This window comes from Melopsittacus undulatus, chromosome 18 (genome assembly GCF_012275295.1).
Source record: "Melopsittacus undulatus isolate bMelUnd1 chromosome 18, bMelUnd1.mat.Z, whole genome shotgun sequence".
NCBI classification, from domain to species: domain Eukaryota; kingdom Metazoa; phylum Chordata; class Aves; order Psittaciformes; family Psittaculidae; genus Melopsittacus; species Melopsittacus undulatus.
Genome location: NC_047544.1, coordinates 3,380,497 through 3,396,179, shown reverse-complemented (window position 1 = coordinate 3,396,179; position 15,683 = coordinate 3,380,497). Strand labels below are relative to the sequence as shown.

The window sequence follows — 15,683 nt, the reverse complement described above, 5'->3', positions numbered from 1 at the left end:
ACTTTATATTTTGCTTCTTGCAGCAAAGTAAGACTTTCTCACTTGCCTCCCACAGCAAAAGGGAACGTAAGGCAGACTGTCATGAGCTATTTAGCATTTTGAGATGCTTTAAATAGTCAAACCAGCAGCTTTTATGTTTGTGTTTTCGATGGAGAAACATTTTTAACGTTAGGTGGTTTTGTGAGTGTTTATTATTCATTTTCGTGTCGCTGCTCAGGGAATGAGGATATTTTCTGTCCTGTTGTAGTTCTGTAGCGCATATCAAAATGAGAACTCCACATTGGTGTAGTCGTCAACTTCCAAATCCTCCCGAAGAGGAATAGATGGGAGGCATGGGATGTTTGCATCCCTTGCCAGGGGTTCAGCGCCCCTTAGCACTGGTCATAGTTGTAAAGGGAGTATAGGAATGTGGCTTTATAGGACAATATGGATGTGAGTGCCAAGGAAACCCAGCTGGGAGTGATGGGTGACACAGGTCTCTGCTGTGGGGCCGCTGGTCCAGCAGATGCCTGAAGGATGCTCCAGTCAGATTCCTTTAGCAAGTGGGAGATATAACTCCTGTGGACACCACCAGCTCTGTCAGCTGCAGCCTCCCTGGTTCCCCTCTGGCAGCAGCTGAGGATATGAACAAGGAGAAAGCTGACCAAAGGATCTGATAGATTTAACTCTCTAGCCTGGGGCCTTGCAGAGCAGCAAGTCCAATACATCACATTGCTCCCAGGCTGCTGTAAGCACTGGCTGTTTATAACAGTCCAGATGCCCTCATACTCTCAGACCTTGGCAGTTGTCATCAAAAACAATAGACGCTTATCATCCCCCTGAAACTGATAAGGTTGGAAGTAATTTCAGATGTAAGATACAATTTCCTTGAGGGAAGTTAATCGATGGCTCTTCCCGAGCAGGTCAGCAGAAGATTTATACCAATATTAATTATCTTGAGCCCTGAAGTCAATCACAGTGAGCTTCAGGCCTAATTGTACAGCTAAATATATCCCTGCTTTGCTCTCTGTTGCCGTTCCCGGTGTCAGGTACCAAGGTGGGTTCATCACTTGCCAACCCAGCTCTCATCAGGGCTCAGCTGGAGCAACACGGGGCCTCCTGATCAAAGCAGAGGGATGAGGTCCTCATCACCACCTAAAACATTGCCTATTCTTGTATGGCAGAGGGAGGGGTTTGTTCATTATTTAGGTCGCAGGCTGGAAAAGAAAAGGAAAAGCACATAAAAGGGAATTTTTCAATCAGGTGAGATAATGAAGTTGAGTATTTTTGTATCTATCTGAACTTTCTTTTACTTGAGCCTGTTTTGCTGTGCTTACATTGCACAAAGCAGGAAAACTCTGGCTCCATAGTGTAAATCACCCATTTGTCTCTGAAACCATGCGGGGATGGTGTTTGTGTTCCCAAATGGCCTCTTGAAGGACAATGGGATTAAATCAAGGTCGGGGTTGCTGGTGCCTATCAATCCACAGTGTGAAGATACTGGAATGAGGGGACTGACTATTGAATCATTTCTTTTCCATCGGTGATGAGTTACAATTCCTGCAGCATTCCCTGTTCTTTCTGAGAACAACTGGAAAAGAAGAACCCTTAGATAGTGATAAACCTGTCTCTGTCTTGAGGAGTAGATGGCTTTGCACGATTTGTTTATTCTCTGCTGGCAGTAAGTAGCAATTTAAGCAGGATAAGTTTAGCAGGTTTAGTCACAACAGTGAGGAGATGTGTAACTGCGATGAGAGCACTCTGCTTTCCCAGCTAGGCTAATGCAAGAGGTGGGGGACATGCTACCCTTCCATGCTGCTTGTTGGATGGGAAACGGTCCATGTCCGAGCAGCATCACACAGAACACCCAGTGGGACCCATGGGCTCAGCCTCGGGTCGTGCTGACACCTCACATCCGAACATCTCCCTCCATAGGAACCACGCTGAACCCCCTGAAGCAGCCGCACACGGACAGTGCCCCGGTGGTGCCGTCACCACCGCAGCGGAGGGACTCGGACCGGTACTGCCAGCTCTGTGCCGCTTGGTTCAACAACCCCATGATGGCTCAGCAGCACTACGATGGCAAAAAGCACAAGAAGAACGCGGCCAGGGCTGACCTCCTGGAGCAGCTGGGGAAGACCCTGGACCTGGGTGAGCTGAGAGGTGAGAGCACTGGGGTGAGCTTGCCATGGGATGCGGTGATGGTAGTGATGCTGCCCTTGCGCACCACTGGTTAAGTGATGCTGGGGAGAGGGTGATGTTCTTGCTGCTCCTCCCTGCTCTAAGAGTCTGATGGTTTAGAAGCATCCTTCAAAATCTCCTTTGCCTCTTCCTAAAATAGTCCCTTCCATTAGTGCTCACTTGTGTCCTTGAGCAAGTGTGGACTACCCCTGTGAGCTAGAGGAGAACATGTTGGAGCGCTCAGCCCTGCAGGGAAATAGGGATGGGGCTGAATGATGCTGGAGGCAGAGTGCGCTCCTTTCATCTCTCTGATGGAGAGCGGGGCATTAACTGTCTTCTGTGGTTTAATCAGTGCTTGTAAAACAGTGCAATGGCCCTGGGTCAGCAGCAGCAAAGAGGAACTGAGCATTTCCTATGGGTATGTTAAACACAAGCTTTCTGTGTTCCTGCTGAAGGCAGAGCAGCCATCCATCTGTCCATCCATCCATGCATGCATCTGTCCATCCATCCATGCATCCATCTGTCCATCCATCCATCCATGCATCTGGCTATCCATCCATCCATCCATCCATCCATACATCCATGCATCCATCCATCCGTCCATCCCTCTGTCCACCCCAGCCCCATCAAGAGGGCTCCCTGTAGAACTGCACCTCAGGATCACCCAGGTTTGAACCCTGCACCTCTGCAGGACCCCCTTGTGTAGAGCCCCTGAGCATCCCCAGTCACTCCAAGGGGTCAGTCCTGCCTGGTGCTGATGAAGGACCAGCTCCATCACCCCGTGCCTGCTGATGGAACCATGCTGGGGACGGGGCTCAGGCTGAGTGCTGATCTAGGCCCATTGTTCACATGGAGGTGTGATTGCAGGAGGAGAGGTACGAGCCTCCTGTTGGAAGTTTTCTCTATGGCCTTGATTATAATCCCGTGTGCACACAATGCATGTGAAGTAGGCAGGGGAGAAAGTGCAGGTTTGACTTTCAGCATCATGCAGGAGAGGAGGTCTGGTTTGCCAGCACTGTGTTAACACTTGAAAATTACCTTCCTTCTTTTTTACCTTGCTAAATGAAATAATTTCCCTGTAAATACTAATGACTATGCAGCATATTGTGCATTTCTTGCTCTGAAATAAACCCTGTAATGGTTATCCAGATCCTTCATGTGCTACCTAGTGTGACTCACAATGCCATAAATGATTCATGTGGCTGAGTCACTGCCCGCTGTTGAGAATATGCAGGGAAATAAAACCCAGGACAATAACATGGAAGTGCTTAGTACTTTGAACTGTGCCAAGCTCAAGAGTGGCTGAGGTTGTCATTAACAGTAAATAAATCAGTTGTGAAGTGCTTTATTCATTTAGCTTGTGCCGAAGGAGAGTTGGAATTGGAGGGCTGTGTGTACTCATCAGCCCCTGTTGGTTTTCAACTTCACTGGGAGGACAGAGCCCATCATTACAGATGTAAAGGCAGATGTGTGCAATAGCCAGCATAGGATGAGCTCTGCCTCTGTGCAAGAAAACAGCCTTACCTTGGCAGATGAAGTCATGTCTGACTCCAAGAGGGATGCTGACAGTGGCTGAGTTCAGTGGTACCCAGGCTGGCAGTGACATCTTGTCCGAACACCACTTCCCATGGCAGGTTACAGCCCCTCTCCCTGCCCCTGTGCTTGTTGCACTGCCTCGGTGTGCACTAGAACACAGACTCATTCCTTTTCCATGCTCTCCCCATCACAACTTAAATATTCATTCTATTTTGACTGCTGTGGGAGACAAACATTGGATGCATTGTGTGAGCCTGGAACGAGCCGTGTCATTTGCAGTACAACATTTCAGCAGCCTTTGATGCTCTGATAATGGCTATGATAAAATATTTATTGATAAATATGAATGTGTATTTGGAGGAGCAAGAATAGAGATGTATTTTGGGATAACTGATATTTATAGGAAACAAAAGCATCGGTTCTTCTTGCCAAGTGCTCGTCCTGTGAGTTTGAAGTCTTATTTTCTTCTTGGAAATGAGAAAGAGAAGGAGAAAAAACAACCCCAAAGGGAGATAACACACTATCAACACTGCTTCTGCAGCGAGTGTTGAGTTGATGCTGTGGTCCATGTAGGTGCATGATCCCATATGCTTTGGTGGAGCAGAGGGTGCTTGGCAGGTTGTTTGCAGTGCACAACCACCTAGGGTCCAGAGCCATCTCTTTGAGCATCCTCATGTGGCTTCCCAAGCCTCCAGCAGAACTGGTCCAGGATCCCTGCTCCAAGGAACGCTGCTGTTCCTACTTGTTAGGAGAGAGCTCATGGAGATAGCCTGAAAGAGCAGGAAGATCCAGCCCATCCTGGAGCAGGTCATAAAGAGCTTGTGGTGCCAAGCCTGAATCCTGAGCTCTGCCCCTGACAGCTTGTGCCTGTTCAGCAACAAGGAGCAGAAGCAGCTCCATCTGGCAGCTCCTGCCTTCCCGCAGCCTGTGCCTGGCATGGAGGGAATTGCATCCCTGCTCCGTCAGGTCCTGGTTCACATCTGGCATCACCCAGTGCTGAGGGTTCTGGTTCCTCTGATGCAGGTGGGCTCTGCAGGGGCCTCACAGCAGAGCCCGTCCGAGCTCATCCATAGGGAACTGAATTGATGCTGGGCACTGCGGATTGCTGGTGCAGAGCCAGAACCCACAGCAAAACACTCGCTCCCTCTCAAGGCTGGTGCAGTGACTGAAAGCTTCATTCCATGGATTCCATGTGCTCTTTCCCATCTGTTTGAATGAACAAAATGAGCAGAAGACACACACAGACCCTTCTTCATCCCATCCTTGCTTATAACCTGCAGCAAGCAGGATGGGGATGGCTGCACAGGGATTTGTCACCTGAAGCCATTGCAAATGCCATAGTTGCAGACGGTGTCTGGCAATGTCAGGCCAAGTGCTGAGTTTCATTTTCCTTCTCAGCTCCTAATTTCTTTGTATGCCTTATAAATACTTCCCATTCTTTGCTGCCACTGTTGGTTAGTGAAAAGTGATTTAACAACTACTCCCCTGGAATGTCTTTTCATGCACTTTCTGCAGAATGACATTAATGACTTGACTGGTTTATATTTTATTTGATGGATATAGGAGCCCATTCAATTTTACATGAATGCACACCACGACGCAGGGCAAGGAATGGTGATGTGTTGTGGGAATGCGATAGGAAACAGAGAACACAGACGTTTCCTAGTGCAGACGGTTCTAATGCTTGATCCAACCGCCTTTGGTTGGATGCAGCCCTTGTCCTGCCCCAGGAATGTGGCTGCTCCGGGGCAGTGATTGGGAAACACAGTGGTGTGGTTCCTGGTGTCTTTCCAACATTGTTCCAGTCCGGGTGTTGTTTCCATCCACCTAAAATAGGGCTGTTGGCGTTGGCAGATGTGTGATTCTGCTGAGCACGAGGGAGTTCATGGAACCAGCCCATTCTGTGGCAGCATTTTCCAGCCGTCAGGAAGAGCGGCTGCAGTGGAGGAGCCTGAGTCCTTCCCAGGCTGGACATGGGAGGGGGGACAGGAGTGCCCCTTGTTCATCCCCATGAGTAGCCTTGACATGCTGGTGGGATACAATCGGTGTCCCCAGTTAGGAACTGTAATCACTGATGGCGTTTCCACCTACACAGGTAATTAAGATTCAATAAGGCTGCTGTTAATGTGTGCTGTTAAATTAGTTGCTGAGCATTAGAACCTTATTACCTTAATTTAAAGTATTTCCAGTTTCTTACCCCCCCCCCCCCTTCCCATCTCTGCCTTGCAGTGATTGCGGCATGGTCTGAGGGCTCACACTGCAGCACGGTGCTGCTGCACCATGTCAGCCTTTCCCCTGCATCATGGACAGAGGGTTTGACTAAAACCAGTCCTGCAGCACCAAGAATGAAGTCAGCAGAGCATCCACAAGCTATTTGCAATCTGGTTTTTGTCCCTTACCATACCACGACGCATCAAAACAGGGCTGACTCTTCCAATACTTCTGCATTATCGTTTGCTTGCCATTTTCAAGTGTTCATCCCAATATTTCTGGACTATTTTGTTAAGGAAGCTGTTTCGCTGTATGTGGGGTCAAGTTGCCTACATGAGAGATGATGGATGAGGTGTTGGAGAAGTGGGGCTGTCAGTGCAGCTAATGCTTGAAGCTCAGCAGAAAGTGATTTTGGGGGGAGTCTGTAGATACACTGCTAAGTGTATCTACAGCCTCTGCAGTTAATTATGGTAAGCATAAACTGCTCCGATTTGAGGATTGCCGTACATCACTTGTTCTAAGTGAATTGTTCTAGCAATTTCTGCAGAGAAATAGTCCTGTAGAAAGGCAAGAGAGACTATTACATGGTACATTAAAACCGCTCCCTAGGAGCGCAGCAACCAGTGCTGAGAATCCCCCAACTCGGGTTATTTTTAAGCAGAGCCTTTCAATTAAGCTTGAAACTATCTGTTCACATCCTCATGGATGGGAATCAGTGCAAAGCCAAAACCTGACCGCAGGGGCTTTAAATAGGCAATTCCCTTATTTCCTAGGAGGACAGGAGAGGGATTGCTTTAGCATCAATGGTCATGGTAATGCTGATGTGTGTGTAATGTCAGTGATGCTAATGCAGGAATGTTTGGGTGAAAACTTGTCTAGAAAGGCAAAGTAGAACATTAGTGTGCAAATAGGCCAGCATCCCTTCCAGAGGAGGGGGAGGGAGGAGTGCACCAGGGTGCTAAGAAGAAATGCCTCAGAAATGGACCAAAATGTGCCTTTTTCCAATCTAAACTGAGAGGAATCAAAGCTGATCCCAGTCCATTCCAGCAGCTGATGGGCAGCAGCCTGTCCTAGGGAATGGCTTTTCTCCTTCACCTCTCATTCTGGTTGCTGCCTGCTGGATGTCCCCGAGATGGGAAGAGCCTGGTTTGGTTGGGTTGAGTCCTTCAGCTCGGATGTTTTGCAGTCAATGTACTCGGAGACTGTTTCTGTGACTTGGTTATAAACTGCTCTGCAGCTTCTCTTTGAGATGTGCATGAATCTCCTTAATTGCCTGCGTTTTTTCCTTCCCTGCAATCTGTGCCCAGAGGCAGAGCAGTGATTTAGGAGGGGAATGCTGCTCAGACCCAGTTCTTTCCCCATGCAGGGAGCTGTGGGTTGTGGCTTCTCTGATGGTCCTGCAGCTCTTGCAAGCCAAGTACAGGCCATGGTCCCCACTGCTGATGCTCTGGGGCTTGGTTCAGTGCTGCTGATGCCATTTGCCTCCTCTTTGCTAGCAGGAGATAAACCTTCTATGGGTATGACCTTTACTTGTGCCCAGCACAGTCACTGCCCTGGCTGCTCCTGCAGGAACCTGCTCAGCAGCTTAGATCATGTCCCCTGCAATTTGCATCAGGATACAATAAAAGGCAGTGTAGTTACTTAGGAAATCACTCCTAACTGTGGCAATCAAACAAACAATGAAATGGGAAGTAGCAGAGGCAGCCCAGAGTATTTGGTGGGAGGTAAAAAACACCCCAAATCAAACAGAACCCCACAACCACCCCCCAAAACCAAACCCAACACCTATTGTGAAGCCACTGAGCTGTTATTTCTAGTTCAGTGGTACTCAGTTGGCCAGCAGCAAGAGCAGCGGCTGTATAAATAGTTGTTTGTTATTGTAGCTGCAAAGGGCTAAAATTAGCCAAGTGCAGGCTGCTTGTGGGTAGGGACTGAGACAGGTACAGCAGCCAAGAGTAAATCCATCAGGAATGTGCTTCCAGCATTCAGGCCACCTTGTACCTGCACTGATCCAGCTCTGGTCTTCAGACAAGGCTGCCTGCGATCAGTGGATAAATCACAGTGCATCCCTTTGCAGGGGGAAATGAAGTTCCTAAGCTCTGTCTCCTAAATGGACTAATGAGGAATTGCTCTCTCTGCATTGTGCTTGCTACAAAACCCCCCAGAGGAATGAACTGAGCCTCCTGTGCTCCATAGTGGGAGAGCAGGGATGCTCTATGGGAATTCACAGGAGAGTGATGAGATGCTGCAGGGACCACAGGCTCCTGGAGGGATTTGCCTTTGAACCTCTTTAAAATACCCCTTTAGGCTTCCCTAATGCATGGATACCCTGGCTTGGGAGAGTAAATAGATGGGATACTGTAAAGGGAACACTGTTAATGGCTCTGGGTTTTCTTTGCAGGCCTGAAACGCAGCTACACATGCAACATCTGCAGCGTCACCCTGAACTCCATAGAGCAGTACCACGCACACCTGAAGGGCTCCAAACATCAGACCAAGTGGGTATCTTCCTGCTTTCCCTGTCTGTCTGTGCCTGGATCAGGATATAGAGCAATGTGTTGCACACTGCATGGGGAGTATAATGGGATGAAGTGTTTCCAAGTGAAAATGTTTATGCTGTGATTTAGAGCAATTATGTGTTACTGGAGTCTGAGATTGGAGGGAGTCTGCTCTGTCAATTAGTACAACTTATTAAAATGAAGTGATAAAGATACATGGCACCAGAGAGTAGATTAATGAACTAATCTCTCTTAATTCACTTACATGTGAGCTTTGGGAACCCATCTCAGGACTGCCCAGATGAGAAGAGGAATATAAAAGGTGTCATTAGTTACTGAAGTACTTCAGGTGCCTTTAAGGACAGTCTGAAAGATGAGGCAGGATGATCAGAACCAGCAACAAGGACCTTCAGCAAGTTTCCTGCTTCTGTTTCCCTTCCTCTTATAGCACAGCTCCCTGATGGGGTATCCCTGCTCCACTGGGTTACATGCACAGCATGTGGGATGCTGCAGGTCGGGTTGGGGTCCTTACCCACTGCAACAGATTCCCCCCATTGGGAAACAGAACTGACAGCTCTTCCCATCAGAAACCTGCAATGAGAACTGCCTGGGCACAGGCTGCAATTTATCCTTCCCCTGCCAATCCATTTGAGTTTGCATTATTATTGCCATTGGTATTGTTACAAAGGATAGAGGAGTTCCTGTCAAATCACAGCAGCCTCCCGGACAGCAGATAGAGATGTGCAGGAAAGATGCACTGATGCTTTTCAGCGTCAGGAGGGAGCTTCACATCCTGTTCTATCCCCACACCTTCTGCTGCTGTTGTTCAGGCTCCTGCAATTAGCAGAGTGTCATCTCCACCCTTAGACAGCCCCGTTTCTGCTTCATCTTGGGATGGATCAAGCCAGCTTGTGCAGGGAACACCAGTGAGCACAGGACTCTGCTTTCATTGGAAGGACCTTCCTCTTCTGCAAATTAATATTCTTATCAGTCTTTCTATATTTAGTTTCTTATCATTTATTCATAATGACTTAAATCTGGTCCCCGGAGATTTTCATGGGCATTGAGCACCAGAGGAAACAAAGTAATACATTCAAAAGAGAGGATGCTACAAATGTAATAATGGAATGCCAATTAGAGGCATTCGTCTGACCAATTTCTATGGGAAATTGCTCCGATTATTCCATTTCCTCCATCCATTGTTCATTGTTACACAATTTTCTGTGAGGCCAAGTAGCTGAGCACAGGGCAGATCTCTCCCCAGGCCTATAGGAAGTGCAGGAGCATGGGAGACAATAGACTGGCAGCTTGGGCTTGTGCACAACAAAAGCTCTTCCCACCCTGTAATTAGGATGTAACCAGATTTTACTCTCCTTGTTTGAGGCTGCATTTACAGCTTCATTGTCCTCTCGATGGGACTGAGGGGATGAGTTACCCAGATCTTTCATCCTGAATCAGGTCCAAGGGCTCTGTAACAGGGTGATGCTGAATGTGGCTGGACCCAGAGATGCAGCCATGGGGTCTCATGGCTAGAGTTCTTCTGTTTGCAATGATGTACATGGTGTTTGGAGGCTGCACAGGGCGCTTGTGATCATAGCAAGCAGTAGAATTTGGGTAGGTAAAGCAGTTGATACAGCTCATGTTCCTAGCTACAAGAATCATCTCTATCTCAGTGCATCCCCCATGCAGCCCTTCCACCTACCCCTGTAAGCGTTTCACCCACTGGCTTGGGCTGTTCTCATTACTGCTGGTTAGTGTCAAGACTGTCCAACTCCTTGTAACTGGGTCTGAAACCAGTGCATTGCGGTTGCCAAGGCAACAAACCACTTTATGTCAGTGTCATACTTCATCTAATTAAAAGATTAAAAGCAGAAGGGGGATCAGTTTGTGAAGAGCAGGGATTTTGCTCTGGGAATGGGTTGGAGGGAAGGTGATCACAGGCTGGAAGCACCAAAATCAGATGAGTCTTCGGAGAAGCTGCTTTAGGAGAGAAGGATGTTTATGAGGAATGAGTCAAGTTGTGGCTATTTATTATAGTCCTTGAGAGCTCTCCAGAGAGCAACTCATGGTTGGAGTAGCTTTAAATAACCCAGCACGCAGCAGCCCTTGAACTGCTGCTTAGCAGCCTATATAATCTGGGCCTTCACTGCTCATGGCCACCAATGGTGCTCCTGTAGCAGAGCAGAGATCAAGGCTGGGTACCCTGGAGCTGAGCTCTTCCCTTGCAGCTCAGTGCTTGCCTGGATGCTTCCAACTGGATTTGTCTGAGCAGAAGATTGGGAAAAGAGAGGGGAAACTGAAAGTGTCTTGGCTGGGATGTGGAATGAAAGATGCAGGAGGAGGTGGCTGATAGTGAGGTATTTCTCATCCCTCAGGCCAGTGAATATGCAAAGCAAGATAATGTCTATGAGCTCCCATTTGTTAATCCAAGGTGCAGGTACTTTAAGCCATATATTTGAAAATAAAGGGGAATGCATCCTTGGTTTTTATCCTGACACAGAGCCAAGAACTGGGATGAGAGCTGGATACAGGGTAATCTCTCCATTAAGACATCACAAATGGGCACACAGGCTCCGATGGGAATGTCTGCACTGCCCCAGCTTGGGCACTGGGACAGGTTTGGAATGGGACTGGATGCTGGAATATCTGCAGGAGCCCTAAACCTTTAACTAGGGATTTATGAATGTGTGGAGATGCTTGAACCATTGTTTGATTGCTTTCCATGCCAGTGAGCAGGGGAGCAGCAGGATGAGGAGCAAGGTGCAAGGCACCATCACTTGATCCCTTTCCAGTGGCATCTGGAACACCAGCTCATGTTATCTCTGAAACACCAGGAGAGCATCACATGCCAACCTCTTCCCTTACTGCTTGTGAAGTAAAGAAACTTCCCTCTTTCCTGGTTTATGCAAAGGGTGAAGTTCCCAAATCACTGCTGACAGTGATTTGTAATGCACAACAGAGAGCTAAAGCCCCACATTGCTGTGGTTGCTTTGATTCTGGGGTCAAAGTGTGTGAATGCTAACTTAGGGCTTTGCACAATCCCTGCCCTCTGATCAGCACATGCAGGTGTGGGGTTGGGACAGGATGCTGTGTTCATCACTGCACCCATGAGAGAGGAGCTGTGTCTGGGGAAGATGCCCCAGAGGCTCTGGTTCCAGGTCTGAAGCAGCTCCTCAGGGGCTTGTGGATGAAAGGAACAGAGATGCTGTTGGCAGAGCACCAGAGCCCAGACCCACGTTTGATGTAAGTGCCATCTCTGGGCTATAATAATGTGTTGGGGAGTGAGAGTTGGGAGCAGTCCCCCACCCTCTTGGCTGTCAGCAGTTGGAGGCTGAGCTCCAGCCCTAGTAATTAAGAGTCTGACTCTATGGGGATGATGATTCCCACCTCCATACAGAGGAATTTTGTCTTCTCGCCTTTATTTTGTCTCTTTGATCAGCCAGACCTCTCTGCCACATCTAGAGCTCACAAATATATTCTGGGGTTTCATAACCACTCATTTACACATTCATAGATGCTAATACATGTCTAGGCTTCCCTTTCAAACTCTTGCTTTCTGATTAGTTTTAGGGCTTCTGCAGAGAAGACAACCCAGTCCTGCAGCTAGCATTGGGCTAAAATCAATTCAACCTGTGATAGGAGTGAAATATTCAGTCCAAGTGAATTCCTGGGGGTTGAGAATGGTCCTTCCTAGTTTGGAGGGTGTGCTCTGAAGACCCTTCTGCACAGCCCTTTACCTGGTGAAAGCCCAGGTTTACTGAGGAGCAAATGACAGCAGGCTTGGTGCCTGGGCAAGGCTTTTCCCTTTTGTTTCCTGATTGAGAGCACAGATGTCTCATTGGCATCATGTTTATGATGTCAGAAATCAGAGCTCATCACAGCAGTGTGACTGTGGTACCCGGAGAAGTGTCCCCCTCCACCACGACTGCAATCCCATTGCGCTTTCAACCTATTTTAGCTGGAGTAAACAAGTATGTACAGCCTGTGACAGCTCCTGGTTGTGGGATGTGATGATGGATGTTTCCTGGGGGCTATTTCCTGGACTAGAGGAAGGTTTTGGTGCTTCCTGGCCTGACTTCTGTGTCAGATTTTGTTGTTTCTTTATGTCAAATTGTGTTTTATTTCATTGCTTTGTGCTTTTCCTGTTCCCCCTGGACCTTTCCAGCCCCATCCTCAGTGGTGGGAGGTTGAGTTCCCTTCTGTACATCCTCAGCCTGACCCAATGCACTCTTTGATGCAAGATTTCCAGTACATTCCAGGAGCTGGTAGTCAATATTTGAGTTGTACTCTGTGTTTTACAACCAAGCCAAATGCCTTTATTCTTCTCTTGATGAATGCAACTCTTATTGGTAGCAGTAACAAATTCCATGTGCTTTCTGTAGCATATAGTGACTGATGCCTACAATGTAAAGAAGCCTTTAGAGAGATAATAACTCCAGAAGATGAATAGTTATAAAAGGTATATGGAATTGAAAGGCATTTTAATCTGTCATTATTTCAGTGCCAGAGAACAGCTGAATAACTACATTGCCTATGAGGAGAGAGTGTGTAATACTTTCTCTCATTATAGGATTAAATGGTCTCTGTTCCCTTTTAATGTCAGTGCAAATAGAGGTATCTCTGATACCTTCTGGTTTGGTCATGGTTTGGAAGCCCCGAGATGCCTCATGCATCTTTGTTTCGTGGTGTTGGTATATGGATTATTTAATGTGAAGCACAAGCAATGGGCTGATGCCCAGAGTGTAACTCTGAGCTCACCAATGCTGAGGACCTAAAGAAAGTATGCTTCCTTCAGCCTCTTACAGCAGTTTTCTTTCATAGAACACAAAACTGGCCTTAAACTCGCCAACATGTTTTAGATACAAAGAGTTTCCATATGTTTTATTTAGCATTGAAGTCTCCTTATCCCTCACATAAAATTGGCTTTAGCCATCTCTTCATCAGGGGCTGCAGTGATAGGACAAGGGGTGATGAGTTCAGGTTGAAACAGGGAGTTCAGGTTGGACATAGGGAAGAAGTTCTTTATGTGAGGGTGCTGAGGCGCTGGCACAGGGTGCCCAGGGAAGTGGTGACTGCTCCATCCCTGGCAGTGTTCAAGAGCCTTGGGTGACATGGTCCAGTGTGAGACATCCCTGCCCATAGCAGGGGCTGGAACTGGATGATCTCCAGCTCCTTTCCAACCCAAACCATTCCATTATTCTATATTCCATGCTCCATTGCAAGGAAAGCTGCAGGTTTCCCTTAGGACCCATTCTCTTTGGATCTGCCTTAGTGCTGGTTCCTCTGGAGCTCCAGTTGCTGGAAGCAGTGGGTGGGAGGTGACACCATCTGATGGGACGAGCATCGGGATGGATGCTGCTGGGAAGGCTGGAAGTGCACAGAGCCCAGCTCTGGACCACGGAGTGACTTATGCTTCACTTGTGTCTTGCAGCCTGAAGAACCAGTAGTAGTCCATCAGTCAAGACAAGGCAAACCACAGAGGCTGCTTCTGCAAGGGGACCTGGAGAGCAGGGAGAGGCTCCTTTCTTGGACAATGATCCCATAGGGATCCGGTTATTAACATGTCACTAACCTTCGCTTGGGACAAACACATGGATATTATTTTTGGGGCTTTTTTTCCAATTTTGTGGTGAGTTAAACGATTTCAATGGACTTTTTTAGCCTTTCAAGATAATATTTATTCAGCACAGAGTCTAGAGTATGATAACTCCCCTGTAAATACAGCACTTAATCATCTCCCATCTACAGAGACAGTGGAAACAGAATCTTTTACTTTTTCATATTTATTCTTAGATTCCTCCCGAGGGTATAAAGCTATTCTATTACATTACCCATGATAGTGATGTAATCAGTCTTCAAGCAGAAATAAACATACTTTCTTCACCTTCTCCAGCATGGTTTGTGTCAACACATAAAGAGCAGCAAAAATAATCAATCCTGGGGATTGTAGAGTGGATGAATCCTTTTCCTTCCCTCTTTGACTTCAGCGAAGCAAATGGGTCACTGAGCAAAGAAAACTCAAAGCATGAAATCCTTTTCCTGCCAGTAGGTTTCCTACAGGCTGGATGGAAGCTGTTTGCTTCATCACCGTTGCCGATGCGATCCCAAAGCTCTGCTGCCTGCATCCCTGGATGCTGTGGAGCTTCCCACCCAGCTCCAGCATCTCTCAGAGGGCTTGGACCAAAGGTTTCCCTGCATCAGAACCCCTGTATCCCACATCCATGCTGGTGCTGCGAGAGGTGAAGCATTTGGCAGGGTCAGGGCTGCAGGGAGCTGGAGGTGCTGGGGATGCTCTGAGTGCTGGGTGCCACTGGAACCCCTCCAGTAAGGTACCAGCACCCATGGAGGCCCCAGTCTGACGGCTCTGCAGGCAGGGCCCATAGCAGGGAGCGATGCTTGGGGGTCCTTGCTCACAGAGAGGAATAACTCAAAGGATTTGAAGGAGCAAAAGGTGACTGAAACCCATCCCTATATCCAAGAGGAACAGTGGTGTGCAGAGCCTGCCAGATCCCAGCCTTGGGGCTGCTCTGTAGGGAAGGTGTTTGTTCCTCGCTGGCTTTGGGGGGAGCAGAAGCAGAAGTGACCCAATGCACTGGCAAGAGGGAGCTCACAAGGATTTTAGCTTTCCTACTGCAGTCAGCACAAAGAGACCTCACCTGCTGCAATGCAAAGAGCCGCAGTGAACATGATCCTGTTTCATATGGGTACCACAAGTGATGCAAACCAAACCTCCCTCTGCCCTGGTGCACAAACGTGGTGAGTGCACTTTGCATGCAGAGAACCTGTCTTGTGAATGCTGCTAGAGATTAAGCACCATGTCATTAAAGAGCTGTCTCTCTGGTGGGTTTATGTGTGTGTAGTAGCACAATTCCTTGAGACTCTGGCTATTCCCTTGCTTCTGCATCTCTGAAATAACAGGCTTTGCCTTTTCCTTTGTGCACACTCTGCTAGAGGCTGTGTCTTTGGAAGGGAGCAGTGATTTGTATGGATCCATCAGTTCATTCCCCAGGAACTCCAACAAGGTGCAAATCCAGTTCTCCAGCATCTCAAGGAAGAGCAGTGACCTGCTGCTGCTGGCTCTGCATTGGGGAAGTGTTCAAGCCACAGCTCAGCACCGTGGTCTGCAGGTCTGTGAGTTGTCTGCCAAGTGAACAAATGGGTACGTGAGGAATCTGTCCTCCATCCGCTTTGATGCACCTTAACAAACCAAAGCAGAGTGTGTTGCTCTGCACTTTGGTGTTGAGCAATGCTGTATGGTTCAGGTGAGAGATGTTTGGT

At 47.9% G+C, this 15,683-nt stretch overlaps 1 protein-coding gene across 1 annotated transcript in view; it reads left to right on the top strand.

The window, feature by feature from the left end:
• ZMAT4 (zinc finger matrin-type 4) overlaps positions 1-14,293 on the top strand; it is a 50,670-nt gene extending 36,377 nt beyond the window's left edge. The window contains exons 5-7 of the mRNA XM_034070490.1: positions 1,915-2,142; positions 8,309-8,405; positions 13,837-14,293. Of these exons, the coding sequence (XP_033926381.1) occupies positions 1,915-2,142; positions 8,309-8,405; positions 13,837-13,852 (341 nt within the window). The 3' untranslated portion in view covers positions 13,853-14,293. The remainder of the gene's footprint in view (positions 1-1,914; positions 2,143-8,308; positions 8,406-13,836) is intronic.
• Positions 14,294-15,683: the final 1,390 nt, after the last annotated feature.